The following is a 19,316-nucleotide window of genomic DNA, read 5'->3' on the forward strand; positions in this document are numbered from 1 at the left end:
TGCTCTATTAGCTGTTACCTGTACTGGACTTCAGCTGTTTATTTTGTGATTTCTTTTAAATCTATTTGTGTTTAGTGAACCTAGCTGAATAGGTAGCTCAGACAGTAAGAATCCGTCTGCAATATGGGAGACTGGGGTTCAATCCCAGGGTCGGGAAGATCCCCTGGAGAAGGGAATGGCTGCCCATTCCTGTATCCTTGTGTGGAGAATCCCACGGACAGAAGAACTTGGCGGGCTACAGTCCATGGGGTCGCAGAGTTGGACACGACCGAGCGACTACCACTTTCTTAGTGAACCATCTGGTAGCGTATTTATAATCCCTAAGAGAAGGGCATAGGGTTCAGAGGACATAGTTCTGGAGTTTCAGGTGACCCAAGGGAGGAAGGCTGCGGTGACAGGGGATCGAGGGGACTGTGGAGGCGTGTTGGGTGGGAGAAAGGGACCTCCTGGGTCCACGGCTGGAAGAGACCCCCAAACCGCCTCACCTGGGCACCACCTCCCTGGCTGCTGGCTCGGACACTTCTCAGCCACCAGCCTCGCGATTGCCTGCCGTCTAAGCCTCGGTCCCCGCAGAGGAGGCTCCAAGGTCTTCCGGGGTGTGTGTTACCTGTGGGGACAGATGGCTGGGGAATGGGCTGCCAGCAAGGTGTCCCCTCCTGCAGGCACAGCGACATGCTGAAGCACAAGGCGGAGCTGGACGAGCTGGAGAAGGTTTTGAGGGCCGAGAGGGAGGCTCTGCAGCAGGAGCAGAGGACGAGCGCCATGGCTGCGAGCGAGAACCAGAGGCTGCAGGAGGAGCTAGACAGGTAAACGCTGGGGCCCCGGGGCCCACCTGCCCATGGGCAGCGGCATCTCACCCACTCAGCACTCCCTGAGGTCAAGGGTGTTCCCGGTCATCGTGTGTTTTACAGCCCATCATGCTAACAGCTGGTTGGTAATGACGTCACCGGGAATGGACTGGGATGGAAGGACCAGTGTGGTACCTGGGACAGCGCGTCCAGTAAGCTGGCGGTCCTTACCTCCCACCCCAAGATGACGTTTATGTCAGCCACAGGCACATTCATCATCTCACAGGTTCCCCGTTTATGAACTCACCTCCTTGCTCACGTTCATCTGTAAGCCCCAAATCAGCGCTCGTGGCACTTTTGAGGACATGCCCAGGGTGGTGGGACATTCGAGGTGCCTGACGCACTCATTTCCAGCTAAGGATGCCCAGGGTATTCGGTCCCAGCAGCCCATGCTGCAAACGAGTGTCCTTTTCGTGGCCTGTTTAGAATCATGGTTTTCGTGGTTTTGTACTTTTTGGTGACAGTTTTGCCATTCAACAACTTATTAATGGGAGGTATATTAACAGCGTCTTTCATGACCTGAACGTTATTGACCAGAGACGTTTCAATATTCACTTACATAACAGATCGCCAGCCACAGGCATTAATTTCTGCAAAACTCCCCAGGCAATAACGTGAGTGGCCCCCAGGTGGGATGCCTCCTCACGTTCCCAAGTGCAGGGCTGTGATGTACACCGCAGAGAATGCAGGCATGGCAGATAAGCTGCCTTCAGGCATGAGTGCACTGTTGGTGGCCGTGAGCACATCACAGGCGGAAGCCACACCGAACCAGGTGTGTCTTGACCAGCTGACACAAACATGTGACCAGATTCATGGAAACCCACCCCCACATTTCTCCTTAAGAGCTGGTTTAGTGTCTCGGGGACCTTCGACTGTTCCCACCAAGAGTAACAGGAATCTACAGAATCATCGTGTATGTTAGTCGCTCAGTCGTGTTCAACTCTTTGCGACTCTATGGATTGTAGCCCGCCAGGCTCCTCTGTCCATGGGATTCTCCAGGCAGGAATACTGGAGTGGGTTGCCATGCCCTCCTCCAGGGGACCTTCCCGACCCAGGGATTGAACCCAGGTCTCCTGCATAGCAGGCAGGTTCTTAACCGTCATAGAATTATTATCATCCATTTTTTAAAAAATAAATGAGGGAACAGACAGAGTAAATGCCTCGTCTGGGGCCGATGCTTGTAGTCAGTGGCAGAGACAGGATTTGAATTGGGTCTTGTCTCTGGCAGGGCCACATGATGCCGCTTCCTCCCCACGTCCTTGTGTTCATGGGTACAGAGGACTGCAGGCTCAGGTGCCAGGCAGGTCAGGCACGTGTGGGTGATGAGTGCCAGCCGTAGACCAGACAGCGACATGGAGAAGCCACTTGGTCTCAAGGTGGTCAGCTGGGAGGCAGGCCTGGGGATGCCAGATTATTCCTTTGTTTGTGCTTGTTGTCTTAAAAGAAGTTGCACATTTGAATGTTGATGTGAAACTTTCACAATTTTAAATGTCGACCCCCTAATTCATTTAATCAGTGAGCCAAATGACCCATCTGTGTCAAAATCAAGTCCATGAGCCCCTGGTACTTTGAGCCTTCTGTTATACAGCCTCCCCTGAGAAAGCCCAGTTAGATAATAGTTATGATGATGATGATAATTTTAGCAGATTTACATAATACCCCAGCATCTCATACTTTATTTATCTCGAGAGTTGAAATTAGAAAAGGAGCTTGGAACTGGGAAGAGGAGCTGAGCAGAGACAAAGAGTTTTAGAGCATCTTGTGGTTCAGTGTTTAAAAAAATCTTTGAACAGCAGAACCCTTTTTTCCAAGGAGGCACACATGCCAGAGCCTTAACTACAGAAGAGATCAACACTGATGCTTTGTCGGAGTGGGTGCCTGAGCCTGCCTGTGCTGTCTGCCCCAGACAGAGTGGGGGCACCAGGGGTACCTTCACAGGACCCCAAAGAACCCAGCTTGAAAACCACTGGTTTTGTTCAACTCCCTCGTTTTGAGGCCCAGAGAGGTTGTGCTTTGGTCTAAGGTTGCACAGCTGGGACAAGGCCTGGGAGTGCTCTTCGGCACTGAGCCCTGTGGCTCTCTGCGCCCCCCCACCCCCAGGGTCAATTTCCTGCACCACCAGCTGAAGGGGGAGTACGAGGAACTGCACACCCACACCAAGGAGCTGAAGACCTCGCTGAACAGCTCGCAGCTGGAGCTGAACCGCTGGCAGGCCCGGTTCGACACGCTGAAGGAGCAGCACCAGAGCATGGACATCTCGCTGACCAAGCTGGACAACCACTGCGAGGTGAGGCCTGGGGCTGGGCAGCGGGGCCCCGGGACGCCAGAACAAGTGCCCTGGCGTGACAGCCTTCCGGCTCAGCGGGGTCGAGATGGGTCCTCCTTGGCGCGTATGCTCTGAAGACGTGTTGTAAAGGTGGTCCAGAGGCCGAGAGGAGGCCAGAGCTGTCTGGGTGGGGAACGGACACCTCGACTGGTCAGGATGCATGCAGAAGCACCATTGCATCTGATCTTTGCCTTTTGCAGAGGGTCGGAGCAGGTGCAGCGATACAGCCGCGTGCTGTGTTATTCCTGCCCTCTTGGCTGTGTCCATGCTGTTCTTCCATTTCTTTTCATGTAGTAGCTGCACTCTTCTAGAGAAATGTCACAGGTCTGTGTTGTTTTTTTTCTTTTTTTTATGTGCTGGGGTTTGTCTGCCTGGCTCCTGATCCCGGGGTGGTCAGGTTGGAGCTTACACACGCATTCCCCCGGTTTCCAAAGGAGCAGAGCCCTGCCTTCTGGTGCACTCGGTTGGAAAGTACTGAGTTCAGCAGCAGACTTCTCTCAGATGGAGCTGTTAGCAGAGCCCAGGACAGTAAGACAGAGTAGACAGGGCAGGGAGGAGTGGCTGGGTCCCGCCCCAGCCCCGGGATGGCCCAAGACAGCCAGGATCCCGGACACAGCTCCTCTTGCCCTTTGTTTGTTGAGAAACACTCCGGAGGGTCTTCTCCTTTGAGCTCACAGTAGCCCCACGGGGCGTCGCAGCTGAGGAAGCAGAGGCCAGGATGCCAAGACACCCAAAGACACTCTGGGCTGGGACTGGGGCCTGTGGAGGAGGTGGGGGCCACAACACAGGCAGACACTGTCCCAGGGAGCCCCGCCACTATGGGTTGTGCTTCAGGGTCTCTGTGGGGACTTCAGGCCAGAGCCTGCTGCCACCCAGGCTGTCTGAAGCCAAAAAGCCAGTCGTCTTGCTGTACACTAACCATCATACACATACTCTGGAGCATGAGCTGGCCGTCCTCAGCCCAAAACTCAAGTCCAGCCCCTAAACCTGTTTCTATATGGCTGTGAACTCAGAATGGCTTTTGCATTTTATAATGGTTGAGAGAGTGAAAAAAAAATTTTTTTTTTTTTTGTGGCAAGTGCTAATGCTATGACATTTAAATGTCAGTGTCTGTAAGTCAAGTTTTATTGGAGTGTGGGCACACCTATGCATGTACGTCTTGTCTCTGGCTCTCACCTGTTGCAACAGCAGAGTTGAGTGGTTGCAACAAAGACCACCATCTGGCCTGGAAATCCTGAAATATTTGCTGCCTGGCTCTTTACAAGAGAAGTGTGCTGACCCTCAGCTAGAACAGAGTTGTCCCATAGAAATAATGATGTGGCCACCAGAGATAATTTAAAATTGTCAAGTTAGCCACATTTAAAAAGTGAAAGGAAGCAGGTGGGATTAATCCTAAATAATATATTTTGTTCACACAGATACTTCACATCCGTTTTTTAGTTAAGTCTTTGCTGCTACGTCACTTCAGTCGTGTCCAACTCTGTGCAACCCCATAGACGGCAGCCCACCAGGCTCCCCTATCCCTGGCAAGAATACTGGAGTGGGTTGCCATTTCCTTCTCCAATGCATGAAAGTGAAAAATGGAAGTGAAGTTGCTCAGTCGTATCGGACTCTTAGCGACCCCATGGACTGCAGCCTACCAGGCTCCTCCGTCCATAGGATTTTCCAGGCAAGAGTACTGGAGTGGGGTGCCATTGCCTTCTCCGAGTTAAGTCTTTAGGACCTGTTATATTTGCCCTGCTCATCTTGGCGAGGACTGGCTGTGTTGTTTCTGTTTGTTTTTCTGGCTGCATTTTTAGTGCTCAGCAGCCACTTGTTGCCCACAGCTGTCAGATTGGGCAGTGGCCCTTTGGGTCCTTTCTAATTATCACGAGTTGGATAATACTGAGATGGGTGTCTGTTTTTTTTTTTTTTCTTTTGGCCGTGCTGGGTCTTCTCTGGTGCTCCGGCTTTTCTCTAGTTGCAGTGAGCAGGGGCCGCTCTCCACTTTCGGTGCTCGGGCTCCTCATTGTGGTGGTTTCTCTTGCTGCGGAGCACGGGCCCTAGGGCGTGCTGGCTCAGTACTTGTAGCTCCCGGGCTCTGTAGCACAGGCTCAGTAGCTGCGGCCCACGGGCTCAGTAGTTCCGTGGCATGTGGGATCCTCCCGGACCGGGGTTCAAACCTTTGTCTCCTACGTTGGCAGGCAGACTCTTGACCACTGAGCCACTGGGGAGGCCTGAGATGGACGTCTTGGCGCATGTGGCGTTTTCCTTCTTTCGGAAGCTGGACTCCAGCAGCAGACTCACTGGGTCACACCATTTTTAAGACACTGTTGATCTGTATTTCAGCTGCTGTCCCGACTCAAGGGGAACTTGGAAGAAGAAAACCATCACCTCTTGAGCCAAATCCAGCTGTTGAGCCAGCAGAACCAGATGCTTCTAGAACAGAACCTGGAGAACAAGGAGCAGTACCACGAGGAACAGAAGCAGTACATGTAAGGGGCCCGGGTAATGGGGATCCTGGCTTCCCCGTGCCAGGCCAGAGCAGCTCCGGGGCCCGTCAGTGTCCTGAGGGCAAGGGCAGGCCAGCTTACCAGCCTGTCCTCCTCTCTCTTGCCCTGGAGTGATTCTGGGTTTCTGCAGGTAGTGGCAGTTGGCTTTCGTTAGCTTTTTAAAGGCACTGCCCACCGCCAGAAGCTTCTTACTCTGCTTTTGGAATTAAGTGCACTTCTAAAAATACAAGCGTGCCACCAAGAAGTAGCTCAGGGAAAGAACTCACATCGAAGGCTGAGCACAGATGCCATCGCAGGACTCTTTCTCACTCATGTCTGTGTTCGACGATCGTCTGGAGGGTGGGTGACCAGTGTGCCATGGTATTTATTTCTCCCGGCTTTACATGGGCCCTGTGAGGTGCACAGCGATCTGGTGAATGGTAACTGATGGGACCAATGGGATATGACTAGAGCTGTGTCCGTACCAGAGGTTGAGGAGCTTCAGGGAGATGGAGAAGGAAGAGACGGGGTCAATGCTGCTGATGCAGGACTGGGACCAGCAGGGCAGCTGGGGGGATGTGGAGGTGGAGCATGGCAGGGGCCTGGGTGCAGGGAACCTGGAGGAGCCCCAGCAGAGGAGGCGCCGATGCCTGGCTCACGAGTCGGGATACACCAGGAAGTGTTACAGGATGCTGGTCCAGCCAGACCTAAGAAGCTGCCAGAAATGAGCTCAGGAGGCTTGGTACTGAGATGTGGCACAGACGTGAAGTAACACAGGATGGGTCCGTGGATTCAGGGGGTTTCCACCGCTCTGCTGTGGCGGTTGGACCATCCTTGCTGTGGGCAGGAGCGCCTGGCCGGCTTGGGAAAGGAAGGAGACGTTGTAGAGGGGCATGGTCTCGTCCCAGCTCTCAAGTGTCCTGAGACTTGTTTGTTATCCTCCCGGTTTCACCTCCACATTCAGAGGTGGCTCACCACCTACCAGAAAATGCTTTGCATCAAAAACCACACCATAATTTTGGGGGTAGAAACAACCATTGCCTGAAGTTGGCCCTCTGTAATCCAGCGGATAATAATCGCTGCAGACACCGGGCAGGTGCTAACTAGAACAGGAGGCGCCTGGACCCCAGGGGGATGGGTGGATGACAGGTCTGCATTAGAGAGCGTCTGCGGAGGGCCAGGGGTTGGCAGGCTTCCCGGAGGCTGCTTTGAGCGGAGCAGAGCGCTGTTCTGGGGGCCGGGAGGGGCCTGGGCCTGCTCTCTGACTTTGCGTGCATCTGTGGGGGCAAACCCAGCCACGGAAGCCCTCCAGGCTTAAGGCCACGCAGCAGGGCCGTGAGGACAGAGGAACAGATCACAGGCGTCGAGTCAAGGAGGCTGACTCAAGCAGCGAGGGGTCGGGGGTGGGTGGTCCGGACCCAGTGGTTCCTGAAGCTGCCTCTCTGCATGAGGAGCTCTCTTCGTGGGGAATGCTTTGGAAAGTCCCTGGTTTGGGTGGAACCTTGGCAGCACCTTGACAGAAAGAATCCTGAGCCATTGCCTCTGGCCCAGAAGCCTCATTTTCCAGTGAGAAAACCGAGGGTCCGAGCTGTGAAGAGACCACCCAGGTGGTGAGAAGCTGGAGGGGACAGGAGTCGGTAACCCTGTGGGCAGTGGTGTACGGAGTCCACCCGCAGGGCTCCCTGAGATAAAAGCGCACCCTGCGAATCAGGAAGGCCAGCGTCTCTCTCTCAGGAAGCAGAGGCGCTCTCTGGCAGCCCAGGGTTCAGGACGTGTCTTTCTGGTCTTTTCTGCATTTTTGGAAATAGGAACTGGTTTCCAGCATGTACAAGCTGGGAGATTTTGTTTCACGATCTTGAGTTTCTGGCTTCTCTGGGAAATGAGAAGATCCACCCCATCCCCCGACCCACGTCTGCATTCGTTCCTACACGGCAGCAATCCCAGGTGGCTCACCATGCCTCAGGCCGCCCCGCCCTCCCTGGTCTTCCCAGGCCCACTGTGCTCCTCATCTTTTCTTTCTGTCCCCTGGAAGCTTTCATGTTTGTTGCCACAAAAGTGTAATCAGAAACCCAACATTGGAATGGGTCCGAGTCAGAGGTCTGCTTTTGCTAAGATGACTTTTTCCACCCTGATGCCCACCTAGCATCTGAGGGCACACCTCACCCCACCACCGAGGTCTGGTTGATATGCACACCCAGGAGCTGGCCCTGAGTGTGACCCTGGGGTGTCCCACGTCCTGAATGACCAGGCCGGAAAGTCCTGGCTTCTGAGCTGGGTTTTCAGACGGTCAGGGGTTTGCTTCCTTGAGGTCACTCACAGCTGGGTCCTGGGTACTCGCAGGCCGCCTCAAGGCATTAGGACTTCCTGGGCCTGTATCCCGTGTTTCCATTCACATATTCCTGACTCAGTGACCAGGGTGGCCCACGTGACGTGTGCTGGGCCAGGTCCCAGGCCAAGCTGAGTGACTTCATTTTTCTGACTTAAACCTGACTTGGTGGTCTGTCCCCTCTCTCCACAGAGACAAATTAAATGCGTTACGGAGACACAAGGAAAAACTGGAAGAAAAAATCATGGATCAGTACAAATTCTATGATCCTGCTCCAAAGAAGTGAGTTGACTTAATTTTCAGGGGCTGAAACACGGAACAGCAGACATTCCTTGTTCACGCTCAGGACGAAAACAGTATCCATCGGGAGCAGCCCCCAGTTGTAGGGCCAGTGTCTTCCATGCTGGCAGGCCGCCTCTGTGCACATCCCTCCCACAGAGGAAAGATTTTAGAATTTCTCTCAGCCCTGTGCTGGGCTGTGGGGCTGGCTCCGTCCCCTGAGGCTACTGGCCTCATGCATCAAGCAGCGCTTCCCCGGGCCTGGGCTCCAGGAGTTGGGCCCTACAGATGGTCCTGGCCCAGCCCAGCCTTGAAGTCAGAATCTCTGTGCATCCCTAATGGCCTCTCTGTTAAAATCACAGAGCCACAGAGGTTCAGAACCTCAGTCCCAGCGTTCCCTTGGCAGATGGAGACATTGAGGCCCAGATGCAGAAGTGGAATGAGTTATATAAGCACAGTTCAGTGCAGTTCAGCGGGGGAGGAGAATCTGGACGTGATTCTCTTTTCGATCCAGCAGAAGCCTTCTCTGTTTCCTGTTAGCCACAACTTTTATCACTTACTCATTATAGTCCCTGTTTTTCATCCACACGGCCCACTCTTCACTGCCCTCTGCCACCACGTCCAGATTCCTCGGGGCGGGGAGTGGTCAGGGAATGCCAGCTTATTATTACACTTCCTGTGAACCTTAGCAGGGAATGAGGAGGAATGTGATGCTGAAAATGGCATTTTGGCAGAAAAGTGGCTGCCTAATAGATCACATTAGCAGAGCACTTCTTTTATTTCACAGAGGTAATCAAGAGTTAATGGGCAAGGGCTTCCCAGGTGGCTCAGTGGTAAAGAATCTGCTTGCCCATGCAGGAGATGGGGGTTCGATCCCTGGTCAAGAAGATCCCCTGGAGAAGGAAATGGCAACCCACTCCAGTATTCTTACCTGGGAAATCCCATGGACAGAGGAGCCTGGCAGGGGCAGTCCATGGGGCCACAAAGAGTTGGACACGACTTAGCGACTAGACAACGACTTCCCTTATGGTCCAGTGCCTTCCAATACAGGGGTTGTGGGTTCAGTCCCTGGTTGGGAAGCTAAGATCCTACATGCCTCCTGGCCAAAAATCCAGAACATAAACCACAGAAGCAATATTGCAACAATAAATAAAGACTTTTTAAATGGTCCACATTTTAGAAAAGAAAAAGGGTTAATGGGCACACTTGAAGTTCTGTTTTTGCAAGAGAGTAGTGTGGATTTCTGCACCCATATGTGGTTCTACCATCCCTGAGCTGTACCTGATTGAGAATTCCATTCTGTCTCCTGAGCCCCAAATACAGTGCCATTATTCGAAACCCCAGTTACCTGCCACCTTCCCAGGCTGGTGATGGGGAGACCAGCCCATGTTGGGACACTGCACCCAGTGACCTGCTGGAGCAGGCGGTGAGGGTTGACTGTGTCCTAAAAATCTACTTCTCATTAGGAAAAACCACTGGATTGGAGCCAAAGCCTTAGTCAAACTCATCAAACCAAAGAAAGAGGGTTCCAGAGAACGCTTGAAGTCAACCACAGACAGCCCTCCCCGGCAGCTGGAGTCCCCAGACCCGACCTTGCCATCTGCTTCTCAACCGCTCAGATCTCAGCCCGAGAACCCCGAGTCCACCCCATCGGGCTCAAGCTGCCCAGAAGAACGTGACTCCCATAACGGGCCCCTGGGAAAAGGTAGGCATGCTGACCTGGCTGGCGGAGGTGGGCCTAAGGGACCCTCTCACTGGACAGGGTAGAGGGAGGTGGCATGTAGATGTGCACATGTGTATGTAAGAGCCTGAAAGGGGTGTGTTAATAGCCAGGAAAATATAAACCCATGTCAAATAAGAAGCATCACTAATCCTATAGACGATGAGAGGTACTCAAGCCAAAAGTGACACCCTCCAGGTACTAGAAGCAAGCTCAGTAGCATAGGCTTGGGGGTTTCCTTGTACAGGTTAGAGATTTAGAGTAAGCTGTCTCTGTAGGGACATCCCAGGCACATTTCATGGGTAAAAGGCACATATGGGATCTCAGCAAGTCCGTGTGTGGTTTCAGTCTTTTCATAACTTGGAAAGGCAGGCAGGTTTTCTTCTCAGCCTGACCTGGCCTTCAGTCCTACCAGCCAGGGTGCTTGGCTTAATCTTTCCATGAAGACTGTCATTCTGAGTTTGCCAGAGGTTCTGAAACGGACTTCTAGTTGAATGTGCTTCATGTCATCAAATCTAAGAGGCTATCAATTATAAACTGCACAATTACTTTACATACCGCTGGCAATCCAATGATGCAGAACTTTACCACTTAGAACTTTTACCATCCTCTGGTTGAAAAGCTCTTCTAAAGGACTTAATTAGATAGATTTTTGTGTACACACATGAAAGGAAAATATAAACAAAATATATTGGTTGCAGCAGCAACAATTTTGTCACCGTTTCGTCTGGACCCCCCAGTGGCGACTCTAAGATACTGTGGAAGCTGCACCCTGATTTCAATGATGTTAAGATTTGGGGGTGGGATATGTACATCTTAGAACTGATTAAACACGGCAGTTACTTCAAACATTGTTCAGTTTCCAAATTTACTTTCAAATATCATTGCTCGGATTATTTAGACCAAACCTACAGGCTGAGTAAATTTTTATGAAAGACACCAGGACTCTCCGAAGATCAGGCCTGTGCCTGAGACCCCCACGTTCTCAGGAGTAGGGGCTGACATTACACCACTAAGAGCCAGTGACAAGCCACCTCTGCTGAGTGGGATGTGCACAGGCCTTTCAGGAGGCTGTCACTTTCAAATGCACAAAAGCAAGTGCTTTCACACATTGTTTGGGGACTAACGTTTGCACTCATTCTTCGCAGGAGGTCAAATTATGTAAAAGGCTCTTGTTCGGGTCAGTGATGATGAAACTTAACGTTTGTTTTCATCTAGGCAGGTTCTCTGGCCGCTAGTTTTCATATTGGCTCTTTAATTGTTTTGACATTCATCACCTCAACTTGTATTAAAGTTGGCTTAATGAACTATACCGGAGCAGGTTGCCATTTCCTCCTCCAGGAGATCTTCCCCACCCAGGGATTGAACCCACATCTCCTGCATTGCAGGCAGATTCTTTCCCACTGAGCCACCAGGGAAGTCCTCAATTACCCATAATCAGCCCGATTGAGTCAGGAAAACATTCGTGGGGAAAAATTGCTTGTACCAATCCATGAGTGAGCAAGTCAGCGATAAGTATTAACAACAGCAGCCATTCATTGGATGCCTTTTTGGGGGCAGCCAGCGCCTTTTTAATTTACTTTATCTTCCTCATTTAGTCCCAACTGCCCTGTGAGGTAGGCATGATTAATCATCCCCTTTTCAGAGCTGAGAAAGCGAGGCTTAACAAGGTGAGACAGGTGCTGCTACAATAAGTGACAAAGCTTAGATTTGAACACAGGCCTGTTAACCCTGGAATCTGAGCTCTTGGCCACCAAGTGCACTCCCTGCAGTGAAAGCTGATTAAACGTGTTGCCTAACAGAGATGTTAGGCATGCCCCCAGCAGAGCTAAGGGCCCCAGCATCACATCGTCAGTCCCTTACCGATGGTGTGAACATTGACCACCAGGTGGCGCTATGGAGGAAGAAACAATGGAGGTTCTCGTTCCAAATTTAATTCTAAGTCAGAAATTGGATGTATTGGTTATGTTTCTGTATGACCTGTTCAAAAAGTTAGACCAATTGTTTTCTCCGATAATTTTTATTTCTGATAAAAATTAGAAATAGTTTAAAAGTCATGTATTAGAAGAAAGGGTATAGTAATTCTTGGTGTTGAGGGCTTTGGAGTATGAAAAAGAGGTATTTTCATTATTTTTTTAACTCATCCTGCCAAAAGTTATTTCAGATGTATAAGAATTATTGGTAAATAATAGTCAGGTAGACTGTTTCATTACAGCAGGCCAGAAAAGTGTTGTTTCCAAGGTCTTTGAACAGGAATGAGAGTACCACATGAGCCAAATTGTCAGGGAGTCGGTCATTAAAATGGATGAGTAAGAGAAGCTGGGTCCTAAATTAATGAACATTCTTATTTAATAATTTAACACATTGAAATTGAAAATCATCTAAGCCCTTGGCTCCTTGAGCAATATGTAATTCTCTTCACGTGCTGAGTAAAGTGTTGGCACTGAGATGCCGCTAAATTAATTAAATTGAGGCAGAGCATAAATGATTCACTGAGTCCTGATTCCAGTCTTGTCATGGGTTTTGTTTCCATCTTTCCTGGACTGGATTCTGATTTCCAAAGTACATTGAACTAGAGTTACGTGTTATTATTCATTTCATTTATTTGTCGTGTTTTTTTTTTTTTTTTTTTTTCCCCCTTTCTCTCTCGGGTTATCCTGGGGATAACGATTTAGCAACTCAGCGCAAAAAGAGTCCCTTTTTGAGAAGCAAAAGCAAGGACAAAGACAAGTCTCCAACGGCCCACCCGGCTCTCTCTAAACGCCTGCGGTTCTGGTCTTCCTCTGACATCCCATCCTCTCCTAACGAGCCTCTCCCCTTTTCAGAAATTGGAGACTTCTAATCCTTTTCCTTTACCATGTGTCTTCATTGTGTATCCTCCTTCATTTCTGAAATTCAAACAAACGGAAAAACCAAAAAACAGTACCTAAAGGCCAGATGACCCCTAGCGGACCCCTCCTCCCAACCCCAATTCCAGGCCAGACTTTAAAGTAGCCAACGTGGATTCTGATTTCAAAAGAGAAGATGAGTTGCCACAGCCTCTGGACCGATTCTCCAGCACAGCACAGTTGTAGGGGCGCCTCGGGACACGCGTGCCCAGGTCCTGGGGCCAGGATGTCCGTGCTGAGTAAGTCCAGTGGCCGTGTGGTTTCCCCCGCCCTCGCACCCGCAGGCTTTCGTCAACGCTCGAGAATAAAGCAGAGCTGGCCACTTGTCGCTATGCTTCCTAAAATATACGGCCTCTGTCAAGTGAGTTTTTTTTTTCTCTTAAGGCTTATCTTGAAGCAGCTAAAATTTAAAACCGCTGCCCTTTTCTCCTCTTTCTTTGTCAGAGCCCTGAATTGATGGCTTTTGCCAAATAGGGTCCTTTTTAGACGTGTTGTATGTTTTGAAGGATTTACTGTGCTCCATGCAAGCATTTTAAATAATTGCATCGATGATACCCAGCCAGAGCCCAGCCAGAATGAAGCTTTATGACTGTGCCGTCGTTCTCTGAACATCTCTGGTGCTGAAGTTAAAGCAGCGGTGGACAGAAAGAGCATCAGCAGGCCAGTCACGCCCAGAGCGGGAGAAAGGCTGGTCGAGACAGGCCTTTAGCTACTGCAGTTTCTTTCTGTCTTCAATCATTCTTGTTCCATCTTTATGATTTTTGCCACCTCTGTCCATCACCTGTGTGGTTACTGACATATTTCCCCTTGAAATTACCCACCGTTTCCACTTAAATTTATCCTCAAAGGATAGATTATTACCTGTACTGTAAATGGAGAGCCAGTACCATTAAAAACAAGGTAACTGTATAAAAGAATAAGTCCACACGTATTGAAATGCTGAAGTTGGCTGATGTGGTACTGACTTCTCTCTCGCTCGCCGCCTTGGGAACCCTGGGCTGCTGTGGTCCCGGCCCCCTGTCCTCTGAGCATGCTGCTGGAACGGTGCTGTTTCTCTGCTGTTTGTACTAACTATTTGGTCATCTCCACCTCCCCACCACCCGCTCCTGCTCTTAACTTCACCTGTTGGATGTCTGCCTCATGCATCCCACCAGACTTGAATCTTGCTTCTCATCAAGGTTGTTTCAGAATCCAAATTCTACCTTGATTTCAAGTCATGATAAGATGTAGGAGATTAAAACTTCACCGTGAATCCAGACTTGGAGTGGCCGAGGGGCTGGCAGGCTCAGGTCCATGGAAGAGGGGAGGGCAGGGACCTGAGAGCCTGGCAGTGGGCAAGGCTCTGGGTCTGCAGCCTTGGGGTGCCTGGAGCGAGACGCCATGGGAGACAGCGTGGTCCTAATGCTCACAGGAACTCCAGCTGCGTTTGTTTCTGTCTCGTATTTGGAGAGCCCATCCCCTTTCTTACTACGAGATAGGTGGAGGGTTGGGTTTTATAAAAATGTTTTTAAATAGGATTTTACTTAACTTTGACAAGTATATATCTTCATGGTAGAAAAATTAAAGATCTCTTAAATTCTTGTTAAGGTGACAATAAACTTTTTCTGAGTTTATAAATGAAGCCAGTTGGCAAGATGCACGTCCTGGACCTTCAGGGCCTCGGCCTCAGGTTGCAGTGATCCTGAGCAGACATCTACCAGAATCTTTTTTATTTTTATTTTAGATTCAATTTTTACTGCAGATTAGTTGCTTTACAATGTGTTAGTTTCTACCGTACAGCAAAGTGAATCAGCTGTACGTATACACATATCCCCTCTTTTTTGGATTTTCTTCTGCCAGGATCTTTTTACAGCAGGGATTTGCATGATACGCAGTTCTAGGTGGCAGGCGTGCCCTGTAGTTAATATGTTGGGCTTCTACCAACATTTTCTTTGTCCTCCTGAGTTTTTCCTTTATTGTCTCCCAGCCAAAATTCCAGGGCTTGCAGTATGGCCCATCAGTGGAGCTGGGGTCTCTGATACAGGCCTGTAGCCAGGGTCCTCCTGTTTAAACCACAGCCCGGGGTCAGCAGAGGGTGGGGGTCGGGTGGGTAGGGGGCAACTCAGCTTTTCGTCCCTGTGGTCTGTGTGCCCTGCTGCCCTTGCTTCTAGGCCTCTGTGTGGTCGCCCAGCCTGAGCCCAGGATTCTGCCTCCCCGTCTCTCAATGTCTTTTTCTGCCCCAGGCCATGGGGACCTAAAGCCAAAGCGAGGGTCCCCGCACCGAGGTAGCCTGGACCACAAGGATGCCTCTGCTGACCCAGCCGTGAAGCCCTGGCCCCTGGAGCTGGGCCCCCGGCCCTGTTCGACCTCAGCCATCACTACAACCCCTTCCAGCTCTAGCTCCATCTCCCGGCACCCAGGCCGCACCAAAGGTGAGTCATGGGCCTCTCCAGAAATAAGAGGGCTGAGCATCTGGGGTTCAGGGTCCTTCCTAAAGACCCCAGGCTCTCGGTGGGAGAAGGGGTCCTAGGCTGAGAGGTAGTGAGCAGGGTGGTTAAGTTGTGGGCAGGCTCTGGCATCACCCAGACACGGGTTCAGACTTCAGCGTTGCCTGCCAGCTGGGTAGGTGACTCTGGCCAGATAAGAAGCCTGATCCCAAGCCACTGGAGGGGAAGCCCTGGGACCCACTCCCACCACCACCATGCAGAACTTGGTGGCACCAAGTAGATCTAGAAGGGAGGTAAGCCAGCATCTTGGCTAAAAGGAGGCTTCCTCTCCAGCCCACCTTCGTAGAAGCCTGGAGGTTCATTCTCTGTGGAGGATACACAAGAGGGTCCCTGAACCAGAGGTGGGTTGACAGAGTGGAAGGCAAGTTTCCCAAGTGAAAAACAAGGGGGTTGTAGGGAAGGATTTACAAACTGAAGGTCTCCCAGGTTGCCAGTAGCTATGCGTGTTCACACCTTTAGACATGAGATTAAAATATTGTCCCAGTCATCTGATCAACTTAAGAAGATCCCAGCTGAATGTCTCCATCAGCTCTTGCCACGTGAAACCCAGCAACGCCTCTAGTAGCAGAGACCAAAACCAGTGTGAGAGGCAACAGTGAAACATCATGGAAGTAAACACACATTAGCACGGAGATGGAAGCTTTACGATGCCCGTCATTAACGTAGTCAGAGATGAGCAAAGCTGTTACACCCATGAAACAAGAATAGGATGCTACCAAAAGAGGGGGGAAAGTACTGGGAAACTTAAGATACCAGGAGAGGAACAGGTAAAGCTCAAAATCAAAAAAGACCTTCGGCTGATAATTTAAAAATAGGAGATATCCAAAGAAACAGCCAACAGGACTGAAAGTAATTGCCTCTGAGGTGTTAGAAGTTGGAAAACAATACGTGGTTGTTATTTTTCACAGTAATAGCACCCACTCTGCTCTTAAAACCAGGGGCTTGCACAACTTTGGTTTGACAAGCAAAGGCAGACAGGGTCCCTGTCCTTGTCCCGGTTGCTGATAAGTAGGAAGCCCCCCAGGGGAGCAGGTGAATGGGGTGGGCACAGGAGAGGTGGGCAGCCTCTCCCCACTGCCGGCAGTCACTTACTGTTGGGCATCAGTGGAGCTGTGCCGTGAGCTGTCTGGGAGAGCCATGCCCTGAGCCCACGTGGCAAGGGTGTCTGTTGTCCACAGCCATCAGTCCCCCCTGGTTTCTGGAGCTCTGGGGTGCAGAGCCCCTGCGTGGTCCTGGGGAGGAGCTAGGAACACCATCTCCCCTCGGGGTTTTGGGGGGTGTCTCTGTGGTTCAAGGTCCAGCCCTCTGGGCTGACCCACAGGCTATCTCAGCCTGCATTCCATCGGAGCCCAAGCCTGGAATCATCCTGGAATCACCACTGGCCTGCAGAGCGAACACAAGGGCCTGTCACCATTGGTGCCCCCAGACTGCCCTCAGCAATTCCTTGGGGTTTTTTTTCCCTTCCATTTCACATGTGTGTCCTTTTCTTACACAGATGTCTTCTCTCTCAAAACATTTACTTATATTTCCTGAAAATATGCAGCGATGGTTAAAAATTTTAACACTGATACTGCTACTAACAAAATCACCAAGTGATGTTTATTTCCTTTGTAATTCTTCTAGTGCTTAGATTAAATCTCACGAAGGATGCACAGAGTTTTATATTCAAAATTCACTGGGATTTTTCTTTTATGGATTATGTTAGTGGCTTCATATACACTAAGGTTTATTTGTTTCTGTCTTCAATTGTAGAGTTTTTTCTTTTTTAAATTCTGTTTTTTACTACATAAAATATTTACATAATTTAAACCTAAATTACATAAAAAGGCATGCTTAGATTTCTAAGCCTCACGTCTCTCCCTTTCCCCTCCATTACATTCCAAAGTCACCCTATAGATAACCTTTTTTTTTAGTTCCTTATTTATACTTTGTGTTTCTTTTTGCAAAATATTAATAAATAAAAATATTACATCTTGGGTTTTTTTTTTCACTTAGACATATATCATGGAGATCTTTCTCATTCTTTGTATAAGTACACAATAATTAAAATGTTGATATGACGGTATTCAACCAACCAGTCCCCAGAGTTGATGCCTAGAATTAGGATTGCTGGGTCAAAAGACAAATACAAATATACTTCTCCTAAATAATATTCCATATTTTTTTTAAGGTTCTTCAGAAAATTCTGATTATTAGCCAGGTTTAATGAGCCTACATCGGAGAAGGCATTGGCACCCCACTCCAGTACTCTTGCCTGGAAAATCCCATGGATGGAGGAGCCTGGTGGGCTGTAGTCCATGGGGTTGCTAAGAGTCGGACACGACTGAGTGACTTCACTTTCACTTTTCACTTTCATGCATTGGAGAAGAAAATGGCAGCCCACTCCAGTGTTGTTGCCTGGAGAATCCCAGGGACGGGGGAGCCTGGTGGGCTGCCGTCTATGGGGTCGCACAGAGTCAGACACGACTGAAGCGACTTAGCAGCAATGAGCCTACATATCACTAGCCATATTTTACTATTGTAATCAAGGCAGCAAATTTTAATTAAGCCACTACTTTGAGTTGGGCATTAGGTTACTTAGTCACTAAGTCATGTCTGACTCTTTTCGTGACCCCTTGGACTGTAGCCCGCCAGGCTCCTCTGTCCATGGGATTTCCCAGGCGAGTTTACTGGTGTGGGTTGCCAATTTCCTTCTCCGAGGGATCTTCCCGACTCAGGGATCGAATCTGTGTCTCCTGCATTGGCAGGCGCTGTCCTTACTACTGAGCCATCAGGGAAGCACATTGGGCATTAAGGGAGAACACAAAAAGTAGGATTCTCCTACCTTCAATGAATTAAACAAAGGAGTTGTCCCGCTGTCATCTCCTGGGAGACAGAACCTGTAAAGGAAGCCGTTAGATCATATCTAACTTAAATTTATTGGAGCATAGTTGATTAACAGTGTTGTGATTGTCAGTTTCTGCGGTGCATCAGAATGAATCAGTTATACATATATTCACTTTTTTAGATTCTTTTCCCAAATCGACCATTACAGAGTATTAAGTAGAGTTCCCTGTGCCATACAGTAGGTCCTTATTAGTTACCTATAGTTATTTACAGTAGTGTGAAGATCATACCTAACTTTGAGTGTCTCTCACAACCAGAATTTTTATAATTGGAGTCAAGGGTGGGTTGGAAACCCTTTTGCCACTTTGGAGGGACCCAGGGTCTACTGTCGGAAAGAAACTCGCAGGTCCGAGGCATAGGGCATTTGAGTCCCTCTCGGATAGGGCTGTGGATGGCTGGCCTGCGTTTCCGGGTCTGTTTCTGGAGTTGCTAGGGCAGGGCTATCTCCAGGGAGTCAGCCTCTCCGGTCAGGTGCTGGAATCTTTCCTTTGCCCTCCTCCTATGACCCGAAGGCAGCGTGGCCCCCAGACCAGAATTGCCGGCACAGCCTGGACTTGGAGGTTGGGAAGTGGTCCCCAGGGTCCTAAATATTCAGCTCCTTTTGCTGTGTTAGGCCAGATCACTCTGTAGCCTTCAAGCCCCAGTCACTGCACAGGCGGAAAGGGGATTTAAAGTTAAATAGGAGTCAGGAGTATGAGGCTTATACCAGCAGGAGGCACAGAAGAGGCCAGGTCCACGCGCCCCCCTCACCCCGAGCCAAGGGCTGCCATGACCCAGGTGCCAGGCGAGGTTCAGAGGTGGGCGTCTGGCAGAGGGCCCAAGTTTCCCCATGGATGTTCCAGAACCCCTGACTCATTGTCCCGTTTTCACCACAGGCTATAATTCCGACGACAGCCTCTGCGAGCCGTCCCTGGAGCTTGAGTTCCTTCACCCCAGGCAGTACGGTGAGTGGTCAGCGCGACACGCCCTTCCACCTGGATTCTCAGTCTTGTTCTCAGCAGTAGTGCCTCTCCCTCAAGCTAAGTCCTGCACAGAAGTCCAGTACACAAAACAGGTGAAAATGGAGTTGTTGTATGAAGTGGGGAT

At 50.1% G+C, this 19,316-nt stretch overlaps 1 protein-coding gene across 5 annotated transcripts in view; it reads left to right on the top strand.

Moving 5' to 3' along the window:
- CCDC88C (coiled-coil domain containing 88C) overlaps positions 1–19,316 on the top strand; it is a 143,686-nt gene that overhangs the window by 115,004 nt on the left and 9,366 nt on the right. For all 5 annotated transcript variants that reach the window (XM_044933370.2, XM_044933371.2, XM_006076163.4 and 2 more), the window contains 7 exons: positions 663–806; positions 2,949–3,135; positions 5,503–5,648; positions 8,164–8,253; positions 9,717–9,955; positions 15,081–15,269; positions 19,106–19,174. In XM_044933370.2, the coding sequence (XP_044789305.2) occupies positions 663–806; positions 2,949–3,135; positions 5,503–5,648; positions 8,164–8,253; positions 9,717–9,955; positions 15,081–15,269; positions 19,106–19,174 (1,064 nt within the window). The remainder of the gene's footprint in view (positions 1–662; positions 807–2,948; positions 3,136–5,502; positions 5,649–8,163; positions 8,254–9,716; positions 9,956–15,080; positions 15,270–19,105; positions 19,175–19,316) is intronic.

The sequence above is a fragment of the Bubalus bubalis genome, chromosome 20 (genome assembly GCF_019923935.1).
Source record: "Bubalus bubalis isolate 160015118507 breed Murrah chromosome 20, NDDB_SH_1, whole genome shotgun sequence".
NCBI classification, from domain to species: Eukaryota; Metazoa; Chordata; class Mammalia; order Artiodactyla; family Bovidae; genus Bubalus; species Bubalus bubalis.